Raw genomic sequence first — 15327 nt, forward strand, 5'->3', positions numbered from 1 at the left:
AGGGTTGAGCACGTGGCACCAGAGCCAGGCTGCCTGGGTTCAAGTCCCTGCTCTGCTCTGCCAGTGGTGGGCCTCGGGCCAGGGTCTTAGCCCTAGAGCTCCCGGTTTCCTTGAACGTGGGCTTGGACTACGGGTAGTAGCTGCCCCAGACGGTTGCTGGGAGGGTTAGCGTGACCTTGGATCGCCAGCACTTGGAGAAGGCTCCTGTGGCAGCTGGTTTTGTGAAGTGCTTTGGGTGGTGCCTGGCACACAGAAGTACCATGTGAGCGTTAGCTGTTGTTATTATTATTATTGTTATTATTACTGGTGAAGAAGGGAGCTCTGGAGCCAGGCAGCACTGGGCTGAGGGCCAGCTGTTTCCTGGCTGGGCAGGACTGGGCAGTTTATCTGGCCTCAGTTTCTTCATCTGTAAAAAGGGCTAGGAGTCCGTCCTGGCAACACCGCTGTGAGGCTCACTTGAGAGGGCCAGCGGCAGTCCAGCTGGAGGGAGGTAATGGCGGCCAAAGGAGCTACTTAAGACCCCAGAGCAAGGTTGGGGGTGGGACAGGCAGTGCTGGAAACAGACAGCCGCCCCCAGCCTGATCTCACCCTCGCCTTGTGTTTTTTTCATTTTTTATTTTTATGTGTTTGTTTTTTTTTTATTTTATTTTTATTTTTATTTTTATTTTTTTATTATTATTATTATTTTTTTTTTTTCTTTTTGCGGTATGCGGGCCTCTCACTGTCGTGGCCTCTCCCGTTGCGGAGCACAGGCTCCGGACGCGCAGGCCCAGCGGCCATGGCTCACGGGCCCAGCCGCTCCGCGGCATATGGGATCCTCCCAGACCGGGGCACGAACCCGTATCCCCTGCATCCGCAGGCGGACTCTCAACCACTGCGCCACCAGGGAGGCCCCTGTTTGTTGTTTTTTTTATAACACGTACAACAAGCAGATTCTTGTTATGAAAATACAGTCACTTTGTGATACAAAGTGAAAAGTGAGAGTTTCCCTCCCCGTCCCAAAGGTAGCAGGGCCCTCACCTCCCTAAAAGTGGACCCTGCACCCTTGCGCTCACCGTCCCTCTGACCCGCAGGGAGGAGGTGCAAGAGAACTGTGTGCGGTGGCGGAAGAGGTTCACCTTCGTGTGTAAGATGAGTGCCAACCCGGCCACCGGCCTGCTGGACCCCTGCATCTTCCGCGTGTCGGTGCGCAAGGTGAGAGGCCAGGGGGCGCTGGTAGGGCCACTGGGCTGCCGGCTTTAGGCCCATGCCCGGAGTGAGTCAGTCAACCCCTTTTCTTGTCCTCCTTCCCTGGGAGTCAGATGGGGGGTGGTGGACTGGGGAGACCCATGAGGTCCCTGGGATCCCCTAGTCATCCTGCTGCCTTTGTCTGTTTCCCATGCAGGAGCTGAAAGGTGGGAAGGCTTACTCCAAGGTAAGCGGGGCCATGTGAAGGGGTGGCGGGGTGGGACGGGATGGGTGGATGGGACAGGCATGAGAGAAGCTCCTAGATGAACCTCCAGCCGCCTCTCTTGCCCCAAACAGAAGACACCCTGCCCTCCATGAGATATATATATTTTTTGAAATATCTTTTTTTTAAATTTATTTTTGGCTGTGTTGGGTCTTCATTGCTGCGCGCGGGCTTTCTTTAGTTGCGGTGAGCGGGGGGCTACTCTTCGTTGCGGTGTGTGGGCTTCTCATTGCAGTGGCTTCTCTGGTTGAGGAGCACGGGCTCTAGGCGCGTGGGCTCAGTAGTTGTGGCTCACGGGCTCTAGAGCGCAGCTCATTAGTTGTGGCACACAGGCTTAGCTGCTCCTCGGCATGTGGGATCTTCCCAGACCAGGGCTCAAACCCGTGTCCCCTGCATTGGCAGGTGGATTCTTAACCTCTACACCACAAGGGAAGTCCCTAGTTTTTTGAAATATCTTTATTGATAGTCTTTGCACTTAACATAAAGGCAGTGGATGCTTGTTGCAGCACAAATGGGACAGAGGTTTTCAGAGTGAAAGGGTGGTTTCCACCCTATTTCTCTCTAGGCCTCCTCCTCAGACTCCACCATTTTGATTTGTTAGGGTCTTTCCAGACCTTTTAAGAAAAAAAAAAAAAAGCATGAAATATACATCCAGAGCAGTGAATAAAACGTGTGCATATGGTTTAGAGGATCATACAAGGAGCACCCTATGTGTGTACTTGCGCACACGCAGGTGATATGATATTTAAATTCACAAGAGGGACTTGTTCTAAACAGATTCTGCAACTTGGTTTTTTACTTACCAGTACATCATGGGCATGTTTTTGTGTCATCACAAATTTCCTTTTGCTGTCTAACAGTGGCGGGGCCCATCGTTTGGCTGGGTGAAAAGGGCTCAGCCAGGCCCTGCTGTTGCACATCTGTGTGGTTGCCGGGCTTTCCCTGTGCCCACAGACAGTTCAGGCCTACGCATTAAAACCTTTTCCACTGGGGAAGGTGGGGGAAGACGGCTCTGCAAGGGTTACCTCTGGCTTTGAATCAGCCTGCTCTGCCCTAAGCCCCCTTCTCGTGGGGACTCTCACCCACCCTCTGTGGCCTGGGGAGGCGCCCTGCAGCAGGGGGTGGGCTCAGTCAGTCCAGAGGGGACATGCCTCTGCCTCACCTCACTCTGCGTGGAGAGCCCGAGGGAGGTGCTGTGCAGGGCGTGTTCCTTCCCACCGACCAGAGCCCAGGAAGCTCAGTGGACCAGGCCTTGTACTCCGCCTTGGCCAGGGTGCTGATGCCCTCTCCAGAAGCAGAGGGCAGGGTGGCTAGAACCGGGCTGTGGAAGATGCTCTCGGAGTGGAGATTTCTCCTCCCGTTGATGCATGTGGGTGAAGGACAGCCAGGAAAGAAACTGCCAGCAAACAGCCGAAACTCCCACCTCCTTCCCCCTCCCCGCCACAAACCTGCTATGTCACATGTCAGACCTGCCAGGCCCTTCCCTTCCATTCTTTAATCAAATCTCCACCACAGGCTCAGCTCCCCTTAATCAGAGGAGGAAGCTGAGGCCCAGAAAGGTGGTGAGACTTGACACTGATCAGGCCTAATGTCAGTTCTGGCTCTGCCGGTTAAGGTGTGTGAGCCCCTGAGCAAGTCACTTCCCCGCTCTGAACCTTAGTTTCCTTGTCTGAAGCATGTGCCCTAAGCTCTGCAGTAGAGACTTGCATGCAGCAGGTGCTCAATGAATGTCCCTGATTGGCTTGGTTCGTCTTCCAAGTCGCCAAGCCCAGCATCCCCCCAACCTCACCCTCCAGGTCTGGCAGACTTGGCTTCCACCCAGGAGGCCTTCTCAGCTCGTACACCATGTTCTCACACTTTCTCGCTTCCCTCCGCATCCCTCCGCATCCCTTGCTCCCTTCTGCATCGCAGTAGCAGCTGGGAGTTCCCACCAGCCCCTCACTCCAGCTCCCGCCGGGGTCTCCTGCTCACCCTGCAGTGCCCTCCACCCTCGCAGCCGAACGCCAGGTTCCCACGGGCCTTCCCTCCCCTCCTGTCCGCTGGCCTGGTGGCTCCCACAGCACGGCCTTGTTTCCCAGGGAACAATGCGTCTGTGTCACAGACAACAATGTCCTTTCATCTTGGGCGCTGCCCTGGTGCACGCTGGGACACGGCACAAAGGGAGCTTTGTGCAGCTCAGGGATGTGAGCTCCTGGCTTTGCCACGTTGGAGCCGCCAGCCCGGGCCTCTGTCCTTGGGTGCCGGTTATGCAACAGTCATTCCGGGCCGTGGGGTGGGCCCGAGGGCCCTGCCTCCCCTCCCCATCCCACCTTGCCAAGCTAACCCTTGGGCTGCCAGCCATGCGCCCACACTCCCCTCAGCCTCCCACCCTCTCCTCTGTCCCCACAGCTGGGCTTTGCCGACTTGAACCTGGCGGAGTTCGCAGGCTCGGGCTCCACGGTGCGCTGCTGCCTGCTGGAGGGATACGACACGAAGAACACCCGACAGGACAACTCCATCCTCAAGGTACCAGGGCTCTGCTGCCCCATCCGCCCCCTCCCACCAGGGGGCGGGGGCAAATGTGCTCCTTGTCAGTGTCAGTGTCCCCTGAACGGTTGTTAAGAATACAGGTTCTCACCCCAGACAGGCAGTGAGAGACCCTGGGAAAGACGTGGGCCCTGGGGTCAGGAAACCACCATCGAAGTCCTGACTCAGGCACTGGCCTCAGTTTCCCCATCCATAATCAGGGGTCAGGGGTAGACCCAATAGTCTCTTTAACGCTTTGGTGAGCACTTTCGGTGAGCTCAGCATGGCTGAGTGCTTACCACCCCTTATCTCGTGGTGTCTGACAACAGCCCCATGGGGTGTGGTATCTATCATTGGCCCCAGTTTTGCACCGCAGGGGGCTGAGGCACAGAGGTTAGATCATCCGCCTGGGTCACAAGCAGAGCTGGCACTTGACCCTGCGGTCCAGCTCCTAACCACTGCCCACACGTCATGAGGCAGCCTGAGCTCCCAGAGCATCAGTGAGCAGATGGACTGCCATCCCCGGACCTGGCAGAGCCAGGCAGCTGCTCAGAGGGCCCAGCCACAGGAAGGCTTCCAGCCGGGGCATCACCCTCCCCCCAGGCAGCTGCCTCTTTGGCCTCTTGGGACAGAGATATCTGGGCATCCGCTGCCAGCATGCCTCTCTTCCTCGTCCCCACACCCTTCCACCTGGCTGAGAAAACAGTCTTGTTGTAACCACACCTCTGCGAGCTGACCCAGCGGGAGCATGTTATGCCTGGCAGAGCCGGGCAAGGGGTGGCAGGCAAGGGCTCTGGGGCATCCTGGGCCTTTTGCCAAAGAAACCAGAGGCACCCGAAAAGGTCCAGGCTAGTTGTTGTGAGAGCCAAGCCCTTTCAGCCTCACCCCAGTGGCCCAGTGCATCCTCAGGCCAGATGAAGGCCCCAAGGGCAGGTGGCCTCCAGTTCAAGGCCATCTCCCCCACATCCTGTCTGCAGGGCCTTGAGCAGTCCCTTCCCCTGAGTCTGAGTCTCAGTTCCCTCGTCTACAGCCTGGGGCCATCACGTACTTTGTAGGTTGCTATCATGGCCAAGTGAAACAATCCATTAAAAACAAAGCCTCACCCCAGCGGTCACCATTGTTGTTAGAGGTGTCCCTGGGATCTGAGCACCTCTCTCCCACCCCATCACCCCTCTGCCTGTCGCTCCGCCCCAGCTCAGATTTGGGGACCCAAACCTTGCCTTGTTCAGACCATTGCCAAAATCTTTGCCCAAGTGGATGTTACATTTCTAATGGCTTCTTGCTTTACTTTATTCAACAAACTTTCACAAGCCCCTGCCCTCTGTGTTAGAATCTGTGAACCCCTCCCCACCGCGCAGGCATCGAGAGCCTCCCTCCCACCTGCTCACCTGCTCTGAGGGCTGCGAGGGGCACAGAGGACGGGGAGTGTCTGTGGCTCCTCCCTCGAGGGCCTCACAGTCTAGTTATAGTTTTGCAAAGACAGTAGCTGACTTTCCCTCCTCACTCACTCCGTGCCAGCTGCCGGCATCCTCTCCACTATTCCACGAGGTAGGCGTTAGGATCAGTTTTGTCCCCTGCACGAGGAAACTGGGCTTCACTGAAGTTTGGTGGCTTCGCCAGGGCCAGCAAGGGACAGAGATAGGATCAGAGTCCAAGCCCATCTGAAGCCAGAGCAGGGAGGCCACAGGGAGGCCGGGCGCCTGGGCTGGGGGGTGGATGGGGCGTGGCTGATTTCTCCGGCTTTTGCACAGGTCACCATTGGAATGTTCCTGCTCTCTGGAGACCCCTGCTTCAAGACGTGAGTGCTGGTGCAGGGCGCCTGAGGGGTGGGGGCTCTGTCCTGGACACGGGGAGGGGGGACAAGGGACTGTCCCCTCCTCCAGGCTTTTGGGTTCCCCTGTCTTCTCTGACCCCAAAGTGGGGCACTCTGGTCACACCCATCTGTCTTCCCAAGGCCGCCGTCCACTGCCAAGTCCATCTCCATCCCAGGCCAGGATTCCTCCCTGCAGCTGACGTGTAAGGGTGGCGGGACCAGCAGCGGTGGCAGTGGCAACTCCCTGACAGGGTCCCGGCCCCCCAAGGCCCGGCCCACCATCCTCAGCTCAGGTACTGTTCCTCACCTGCCCTCCCTACCCCTCCCATGGCCGAAGGCTTTTACCTCCCCATATCCCTAGGTCCCAAGGGGGATGCTTGCTGAGAAGGGAAGGCTAGTGGGATGGCGTGCACCCACCCACGCTTCCATTAGGCAGGCATCTGAGCCCCTCCTGTGATCCGGGCTCTCTGCGTGGCCCCAGGATCACAGCAGCGCCCTGGACCGAGACTAACCAGGTCCCTGGCCTAGCAGGAGAGACAGGTGTCAATGAGACAATAAATATGTCAAATGCATGTCCACCTACAGCTGTGACGAGAGGTGTCAGAAAGACACAGAAGGTGTCCGCCTGGGGACGACCGGGGAAAGTTCCCTGAAGGGGTGTCATTTGAGCTGAATCTGGGGTGTGGTGTGCAGTGTTCCTGGCAGAGGGATGTCCTGTGAGCTCTTGCTCTGCTACTTGCTGCGTGACCTTGACTGGCCGTTTTGCCTCTCCAGGTCCCAGCGTCCTCCTCTGCAAAATGGGATCAGCAGTAGCAATCACATCTTGGGTTGCTCTGGGGATGAACTGAGCAAACGTACGTGCGTGCCTTGCCTGGCACATAGTATGTCCTCTGTATTTCCCAGCACGTGTTTTGTTAAATTATCATTATTACTAATATTATGAAAAATGCAAATGAGCTTGAATCCCCAGAGGAATCAGTGTGGCAATTGAGAGGGGGAGGTGATACCAGGAGAGAAAGCTCCAGCCTGCACCACCCGCCAACCCTGAGTGCTGTGCGGGGTGAAGCAGGCCCCTCAGAGCATGAGCCTTGGCCTCTGCACCCCTTCCCTGGGGGTGAGCTCAGAGCTGGGAGGAGGACTGCCCCTTAGCTGATCAGTAAGCAAGGTGGCACGCGGGGGCCCTAATTTGTGCCACAAGGGTAATTAGGGCACAGGGCCTCAGGCCCTGTTTGCTGGGTGATTCTGCCCCCAGGGGATGGGAGCAGTGAGGGACCGTCTGACCCTAAGGGCCAGCTTCCCTCCACTCCCATTTTTCCTGCACACCCAGCCTAGTGTGGCCCAGAGCTGGGGGCTGCATGCAGGAGTGGGGGCTCCCCAGCTCCATTGCTCTCTCCAGCTTCAGGGTGGGGGTCCCCAGAGGAGAGATCTGGGGACCAGGCCACTCCAGCAAATATGGGGCCTCTTGTGCAAAGTAGAAGAGGTGCCTCTCCCACGGGGGGTGGGATTTGAGCCCCCACAAGCCTCTATAGCTGGTTTTCTGCCTCTCACTCTCCCTCTTCTGCAACTCCTCAGATGCAGAGAACCTGCTGACTTGAAAAGCCATGTGGCTTTGGGTGGGGACACAGGCAGGCCTGGGGTCCATGCTATGGCCTGGGTGTGCTCATCTCCGAAGAGAGGATGGATGAGTCCTTGCTTCCTGTGTGGACCAGGAGGACTGGTTGGGGTGGGGGTGGGGGGGGTGACTCATGGAGCCCTGGGCAGACCCTGCCTGGTTCCCTGGAATCTCCTGCTGTCACTGCCTGAAAGTGTGTTCCCCACCTCCCACACCCCCTTATTCACTCCACTCCAGCTACACAGACCCAAGCCCATTCGAGCCTCAGGGCCTTTGCTTATGCCGTTCCCTCTGTCTGGAAGGCCCTTCCCCTGATGCTGCTCCCTTCTGGCTTGCTCCCTTCCACACATCCTGAAGGTTTCGCATTAAGGCCACCTCCTCAGAGAAGCCTTCCCTGATTCCAGGCTGGGTCAGACCCCCCCCATATGCTCCCTACTCTGCACCATTCGCCAGTTGTGGTTAATCATGGGTCATTTTTGTTCAACATTCTTCTTTCCCACCACGGGTGCCTGTGACACCACGTCTCCTGTTCCCAGCACCCGGTAGAGCGCCCGGCATGGAAGATGTCCCCAACAGATATTTGTGGAATAAACGAATGACCCTGGGTTCGAGTGGTGACCTGCGGCTCGGGGCAGGTTGCTGCTGCTCCCCTGGACCTCAGCTTTTCAGTCTCTTAAATGGAAATACATAATGTGCTCTCCACCCCCCAGCCCCACCCCCGCCACACTCAGAGGACGAGCAAGGGCGAGGGCGGGCACACTGGTAACCCCTGCCCCTACCCGGCTTCCAGGGGTGCCAGAGGAGCCGGACCAGAACCTCTCCAGCCCCGAGGAGGTGTTCCACTCCGGCCACTCCCGCAACTCCAGCTACGCCAGCCAGCAGTCCAAGATCTCTGGTGAGTGCCCGCCCCGCCCCTTGCCCTTGGCCTGCCACCTTCCCTGGCCCCCCGGCTCCCGGTAATCAGCGTCCCGACCGCCCTGCAGGCTACAGCACCGAGCACTCGCGCTCCTCCAGCCTCTCGGACCTGACGCATCGCCGGAACACGTCCACCAGCAGCAGCGCCTCGGGCGGCCTCAGCATAGCTGTGGAGGGTCCCGAGGGCGGCGAGCGTGAGCACCGGGCCCCCGAGAAGCCGCCGCGGCCACCCCGGCCCCCACATCTGTCAGACCGCTCGTTTCGGTAAGTCTCACCATACGTGCTCCTGGACAGCAGACCCCGCCGGTGGCTCCCTGAGCCTCTGCTTCTCCATCTGTAACAGGGGGACAAGGGGGCCCCTGCCGCAGTGGCGTGGGCGTGGCTATTCAACCAGCTGACGCTGGCCAGCGCGGCGCCCCGGCCTGGCACGCATGCTCAGTGAGCTGTTGCTGCGTGCGGTTTAGTGTCCCCTCTGTCCCCGTCTGCTCCCTTGCTCTGCAGCCTCTCAGAGGCTGGTACTTAACCTCTCAGGGCTTCTGTGGCCTCCTCTGTAAAACCAGGTCGTAGCAGCCTCCGCACATAGGGTTTGATGTGAGGGTTAAATGAATACAGTCTGGACCAGCTCTCACGTGCACTTTGAGCATTCTGAGTGCTGCGGGTGCTTGGTCCTGTCGTCGTCGTGCCTGTTGCTGCCCTGACTGGTGTGACTCTGCCCCCCGCCCCGCCCCAGGAGGAAGAAGGACTCCGTGGAGAGCCACCCGACCTGGGTGGATGACACGCGGATTGACGCTGACGACATCGTGGAGAAGATCATGCAGAGCCAGGACTTCACGGACGGCAGCAATACTGAGGGTGAGCTGCCCACGCCGGCGGGCCAGGGACGACGCCCAGGGGCTCCCTGGCGGCGCCGCCCCGCTCAGCCCCCATCCTTCCCTGTGTCCCCACAGACAGCAACCTCCGGCTGTTCGTGAGCCGCGATGGCTCCACCACCCTGAGTGGCATCCAGCTGGCCAACAGGTAGGGCTGGAGGTTCTGGGTGGGTCACGAGTGTGGCTCTGGGGCATAGTGGTGAGAGGATATGGCCTCTGCAGCCCACTGACCTAGCTTTGAATGCCAACTGTTGTCAGTGTGACCTTGGACCAGTCACTTCTCTCTGAGCCTCAGTTTCCCCATCTGTCAAATGATGTGGACCACACCACCTTACCTGGAAACCTGGGACAAAGGCCCTGGGTTTGGTTTTGGGGGTTCTGAGGAACCTTGGTAAGTGCCCAGCACAAGGCTTGGCACATAGCAGGGGCTTAATACATCTTTATTTTGGATTCTACTTTTCTTTCCCTTCCTCCTGGATCTGGGAACTCCTAAAAAAATGATGATGATGACTCGTTTATTTATTGAACAAATGTTTATTGCACACCAGCGACACACCAGGTACTGAGCTATCCCTAGGTGCTGGGGATACGTCAGTGAGCAACACAGATTTCTGCTGCATGATGTTCAGAGATGAGGAGGTGGTAGGATCAAACTTGGACTTGAAGTCTACAGTTTTATAGAGTGCCCTCTCATGATCATTCACTTACAGCATGCGTGCTGTGTGCCTGGCTCACTGAATGAATGAGTGAGTGGTAGAGCTTCCCACCTGCGGGGCTGTGCTGAAGCCTTTTCCCCTGGTTCCTGTGGGCCAGGTGGGAAAGTGCCCATTTAACATCTCCGGCCCGTGCGAGAAGGGGGCTTTGCTGGGCCATGCAGGGGCTCCAGACCTGCCCTCTGGTGTTGCTCTGCTGACCCCTACTGGCTGAGGCTTGAAATTGCAACTGCCATCTTTCCATGGCCGCCTCAGCTGCCCCGGGTGGGGTGGGCAAGAGGAAAACAGAGGGCACTTCCTTGGGGCTTTGTGACATCCCTCTCTAGCCCCCTCTGAGGATGAGGAAACTGAGATGCAGGACGGGAAGAACCAATCTATTTGGCAGCAAGGTCATTGCAGAGCTGTATGCTGAGCCCTGAATGTCCACAATCCCAGGGGTGGCCCTGGCCTCCCTCAGTGGGGAGAGGAGCCGATCAAGCTCCCCAACCTTCTACTGCGCTTTTAGAAAAGCCTCATAATCCCTCTGAGCTTCAGTTTCTTCACCTGTCAAGTGGGGCTAGCTGCAGACCCTCCCTGCCAGAGTTGTCGTGAGGATGGGCGCAGCACACCCCAGCGTGAGAGCTGCCGGTGCTCAGGAGGGCTTGGGGCATGGTCTGTGCCAGCTCTGCACTCCTACAGACTCCGATACTTAACATCTGTTTTGCCCTGGGCAAGTGATTCAACTTCTCCGAGCCTCAGTTTCTTTCTCTGCAAAATGGGGCCTGCTTGTGAAGTACTTCCAAGGGCCTGGCCCAAAGGACCTGGCGCAAAGGACCATCGAGGATGACAAGCTGACCTGTCTCTCCCCGCAGGGTCTCCTCTGGGGTCTATGAGCCAGTCGTGATTGAAAGCCATTGAGGAGCGGGCGTCCAGGCTGGAGAAGGGCCCTGCCTTCACAGGCGTCCAGACCCAAGTCATTCCACAAGGGACCTTCCCCTTCGGATCACCATCCGTGCCGCATTTCATCTGTGCCTGCTCCATGCACTCCAGCCCCAAAGCATCATTCCATTGACCTCCCATCATTGCTGGGACGCTCATGGTCCGCCCGGGCCCCGGGCACCACTGTGAATATTCTCCTCTGAACCACTAGAGGGCAGGACACATAGGCCCGTGAAGCAGGTGGGCCAGACAAACTCGGCGGGGACTGCCCCTCTGGACACCCACCTGGCCCCTCGGCGAGGACATGCAGCAGCTCCTGCACATGCAAGGATGCTTGTGGCTGAGGGGCCTCTTGTTCTGTGTCCCTGCTCACTCCAGGAGCACTGGTCCAGCCAGTGGCCCTGGCAGGGCCTCGCTCCATTGCTCCCTTGCCCTTGGGGGGCCAGTCCACCCCTGGAATCCTGCCACCATGGCCCTCTGACTGCTCAGTGCTTCAGCTGTCCCTTCCCTGTGTCCCGGGGGACCTGCTGGCGGCCTCCTCCTGGGAACCAAGACCTCAAACCCCACCCACACTCCAGATTGAGACCCCACCTCCCCCTGCAACGAATGTTCTCCTGCTGCCCTGGCAGCCTGCACTTTGCACACGCTTGTCTCCAGCACAGCACCCTGACCCTCACCTGCCTGTGCTCTGAGCCCTTCCCAAGGATTCCTGGGCGCTGCCTGCTGTGCAGTCAGCAGCCCAGCCCTAGCAGCCCGGCTGGAACGTGGCACTGCCCCTCCCCACTCCAGTTAGCTCCAGCTCAGGCCCGAGCCCCATGCTGAGAAAGGTCTGAGCGTGGACAGTGGTTCCCCTCTTCCCGGGACTGGGTCCTGAGCAGCTGGCTTCCAGTAGGAAGCCAGGGCAGGTGCCTCCCAAGCCCTTGGAGGTCAGTGGCCTGGCTGGGCTGGGCTTGGCAGGCAAAGCACCCTTTCTCTCCCCTCAGGGTCAGCTGGCCCAGGCCGGGGCCAGTGCTGGAGAGGCAGGTGGGCTGTGACTGGCCTGGCCTGGAGCTGGCTTCCTGGCCAGAAAAGCCTCAGCCATCCTCTGAAGGCATCCCCTCTCTGGGCAAGGGCGAGGTGGTCCATTAATGGGGTTTTCCCAGCGCGGGGCAGTCTGGCCCTGCCCCCGCCCCCGCCCCTCCCTAAATCCTCTGCTCTCAGCACTTTCCCCCTCCTAGTCCTCGTTACTTGCTTGAAGATGGGTTCTGACTGCCAGCCAGTCCCTGGACAGACCCCCCTGCCGCTCTTAAATTTCACTCATTTTGTATAAACCCAGCAGGCTGGTGTTTACTTGGCCCAATACCTTTTTCCTTTTCTTTCCTCTTTCTTTCCTCTTTTTTCCTTCTTTCTTTCCTTCCTTCCTTCCTTTTTCTTTTCGTTTTTAGAGTTCACAGTTTGGTATTTTCTCCTCCCCCAGGCGAGGGGAGGTGGTTCTGTTCTCTCCCTACCCGCTGGCTGGGTCCCAGCAGGGCTGGGGATCTGGGTGGGGGCAGATGGGGGCGTCTCCTCCCCAGGCTGGGAGGGGTCCTTGCCCTCTGCCCCACTGGCAAGAATTGGAGTCTTGGTCTTGGAACCTCCTGGCGTTGGGACCAGAGCATTTCTAGGGTTTTTGTTGTTTTTAATTACCTAACTTTTAGAAAATGAATGTTAGAAGGTGCCTGCTGAGGCCGGACGGAGCATTTGCTCTGGTGGAGAAGGCTCTGGTCAGCTCTGCGGGTCCCTTCCTGCCCCACAGACACCTGGCACTTTAAAAGGGAGCTGGCCGCACTGTCTCCAGTTGAAGTGACCCCCAGAAGATGGGGGAATGCTGTCCTTCCCTTCTGTATCTTCATAACCTCAGCCCAGTGAGGAGACGCATTCAGGGTGTATTTGGGGTCTGATTCAAAGTTCTGGGGCTTCAGACATAAAATAGCTGGCTTTGGTGCTGTTGGGGAGAATTCCCCAAACCAGGAACCCCAGCCCCACCCTAGGCGAGGTCTGAACTTGACAGTCACCCCAGAAGGAGACAGAGCCTGCCACACCCTCCCACGCTAGGCCCTGGGCCAGGGTAATTGGACTAACAGAATTCGGCCACAACCAAATTAATGCTGGCTGGAGCCGGAGGCCTGGAGCCCTGGCCTCATCCCCACGTGGGAACTCTTTCTTCGGCCCTCTGGTCCCCTCAAGCTCAGTGAATTCCCATTAGGTGCCCACAGCTTCGGACTTAAAATCCTATATATATAGAGAGAGATAGAAAGATTATATTAGAGATATTTTTGGAAAGGAATTGGTCTATGCAATGCCAGTTTGGAATCTTCTTGAAAGACAGTTTAACGTTTTTACTAAGAGATTTAAAGAAAAGAAATAAAGGTCTACAGTATTTTTAGCTTTTTTTTTTTTTTTTTTTTTTTCTGGTCACCCCACAAACTGACCACGTGGCATGATCTGCCAGGATGGAGAATGTCCATGGCTTCCTCTCTTTAGGGAGGTGAGGAGGGAGATGGGGGGAGGGGAGGTCTTTTTTTTTTTAACACCCCTCCTTTCTAACAGAATGTTATACCACCACCCCCTGATTCAGTGGGCTGTGTTTGTATCTCTGTCCCAGCTTCTATTGTAGAAAATAACATTGTAAAGGGAAATCAACCTAGTGTCAGTGTCTTGGTTTGGGGGGAAAAAAAATTAAATGTTGCAGTTTTTGTTTGTTATGGCATGTTGGCTTTTGTTTGTTTTACTGAGTTGCAGTCAGGGTCACAGACGGCATCAGAAGGAAGCAGGATGTATAAGGTGACATGCGGGGGGTGGGGGAGATGTTGGTGGCTGGGGTTCTCAAAGTCCTGACTGTAATTATCACAATTACCACCACTGTTACTACTACAGATTCCTGGGAAGGAAACAGATGCCCAGAAGGGCAGTTTCTTGCCAGTCTCCCACCTACGGGGTGGCAGCTCTGACCTCAGAGCCCAAGTTCTAACCTCCCTAGAGCCTCTAACAGGCATGCCTGAGGACAAACAACTGTGCCTCAGTTTTCTCAGCTGCAAATGGGGTTGTGAATCAAATGAGAAAGTGGGTATACAGGCCTTCCTAGGGAGCTAGACACTGGGAGGTGCTGAGCGTTTCCCCAGCCTCTCTAAAGCCACAGGCCAGCACCGTCTCCAGGCCGGGACCACCCCTCACTCTCTGCCCCAGAAGAGCTGACTTAGCCAAGCTCTGGGAAAGGCAAGTCACCCTGGGCCTTTAATGAGCTCAGAAGTGGCAGGAATCCTCAGGGCTTTGGACAAGCCAGAAGGGACCAGACTACCAGGCCTTGTCCCTGCCACAGCACTGCATTGTCCCCACCCTTTCTTAGTGCTGATGCCCACCCATGGTCCCTGTCAACCCTGGAGGCTGATTCTCAGTCCCTTCCTCTGGTCTGTGCACACCTGGGGAGGGAAAAGGTGACTCCTGGCTGAGCTCAAATTCTCCTGAGACAGAGAGGGAAGGAATTGGGCTATAGGTGAAAAACAGGTGGCTCCTTTGGGACACAGTAATGCTTAGTGAAAAATCAGTATACAAAGTGGTAGGGGGAAAAAAGTCCCTCTCAGCTTTGTGATGGGCTTGGACGACCCAAGGAGACAGATGCTGCCAGCAGGAGCACGTCATGCCCGGTTCAGACCCGATCTCTGTGTGCCCCCGCCCCCCAAGTGAAGATAACACACGGAGAGCCTCCACACAACCCCTCAGGAGGCCTGGAGTCTCCACACGCTGTCCTCTGTAGCATTCCAGAAGTCACCAAAATTTTAAAGCTGGTTGACTGATTCAAAGCCCTTACTGGTGCCAAGCCTCACTCTGGGCACTGGGGATACAGCAGTGACCACAGATGCTAATCTCAGGGAGCTCGCAGTCACGTGGGCCAGCTCAACAAGTAAATCAGCTAATTAAAACGCAGTGATAAGTGTCATCCTGGAGCCAGACTTGGGTCTATGGAGCACAGAGGAGGCAACCCTGCCCAGCTGTGAAGGTCACTTCCCTGGGATGTGTGGCATCCCAGTGAGACCTGATGCGGGAGAAGCAGCCAGCCCCATGAGCTGTGAGGAGACAGTGTTCCGGACCTCGGAGCTGGAGGAGACATCGAAGATGATCTGGCCTCCAAGCCTAGGGAGGGGCCTACACACCGGCCCAGTCCGAAGACCTGCCTGGGCTGCAGGACACCCAGGGCCCGAGAGGCAGACGGTGAAGGAAGGGAGGGTCACCCTAGCCTCATTCATGCAGTGAAGAGAGGACACCCGAAGGGTCGCCAGGGAAGCTTGGCATGGTAAGGGGGTGCCCTCTCACAGCCAGTCGAAATCCTCCCCATCCCTGGGGGCCCCAGCCAGCCCCTCCTCCCACCCCAGGCCGGTCGGTGAACTTTTTCTGCACCCTACCCTCAACAGACAAGTTAGGGCCTCGGGACCAGGAAGTAGGGCCCTCGGGTTCTGAAGTCGGCTACATCACTGACTCAGACTGTGATCTCCTGCAAGAGCGTGCCCCTCTCTGAG

General features: G+C 57.2%; 1 protein-coding gene across 2 annotated transcripts in view; it reads left to right on the plus strand.

Moving 5' to 3' along the window:
• The window catches only part of EEIG1 (estrogen-induced osteoclastogenesis regulator 1), a 37391-nt gene extending 23873 nt beyond the window's left edge, over positions 1 to 13518 (plus strand). For both annotated transcript variants that reach the window (XM_081236579.1, XM_081236580.1), the window contains 10 exons: positions 1074 to 1194; positions 1385 to 1414; positions 3839 to 3955; positions 5707 to 5753; positions 5910 to 6061; positions 8171 to 8275; positions 8364 to 8559; positions 9026 to 9147; positions 9243 to 9312; positions 10729 to 13518. In XM_081236579.1, the coding sequence (XP_081092705.1) occupies positions 1074 to 1194; positions 1385 to 1414; positions 3839 to 3955; positions 5707 to 5753; positions 5910 to 6061; positions 8171 to 8275; positions 8364 to 8559; positions 9026 to 9147; positions 9243 to 9312; positions 10729 to 10774 (1006 nt within the window). In that variant the 3' untranslated portion in view covers positions 10775 to 13518. The remainder of the gene's footprint in view (positions 1 to 1073; positions 1195 to 1384; positions 1415 to 3838; positions 3956 to 5706; positions 5754 to 5909; positions 6062 to 8170; positions 8276 to 8363; positions 8560 to 9025; positions 9148 to 9242; positions 9313 to 10728) is intronic.
• Positions 13519 to 15327: the final 1809 nt, after the last annotated feature.

This window comes from Mesoplodon bidens, assembly GCF_964165515.1.
Source record: "Mesoplodon bidens genome assembly, chromosome: 6".
Lineage (NCBI taxonomy): Eukaryota > Metazoa > Chordata > Mammalia > Artiodactyla > Ziphiidae > Mesoplodon > Mesoplodon bidens.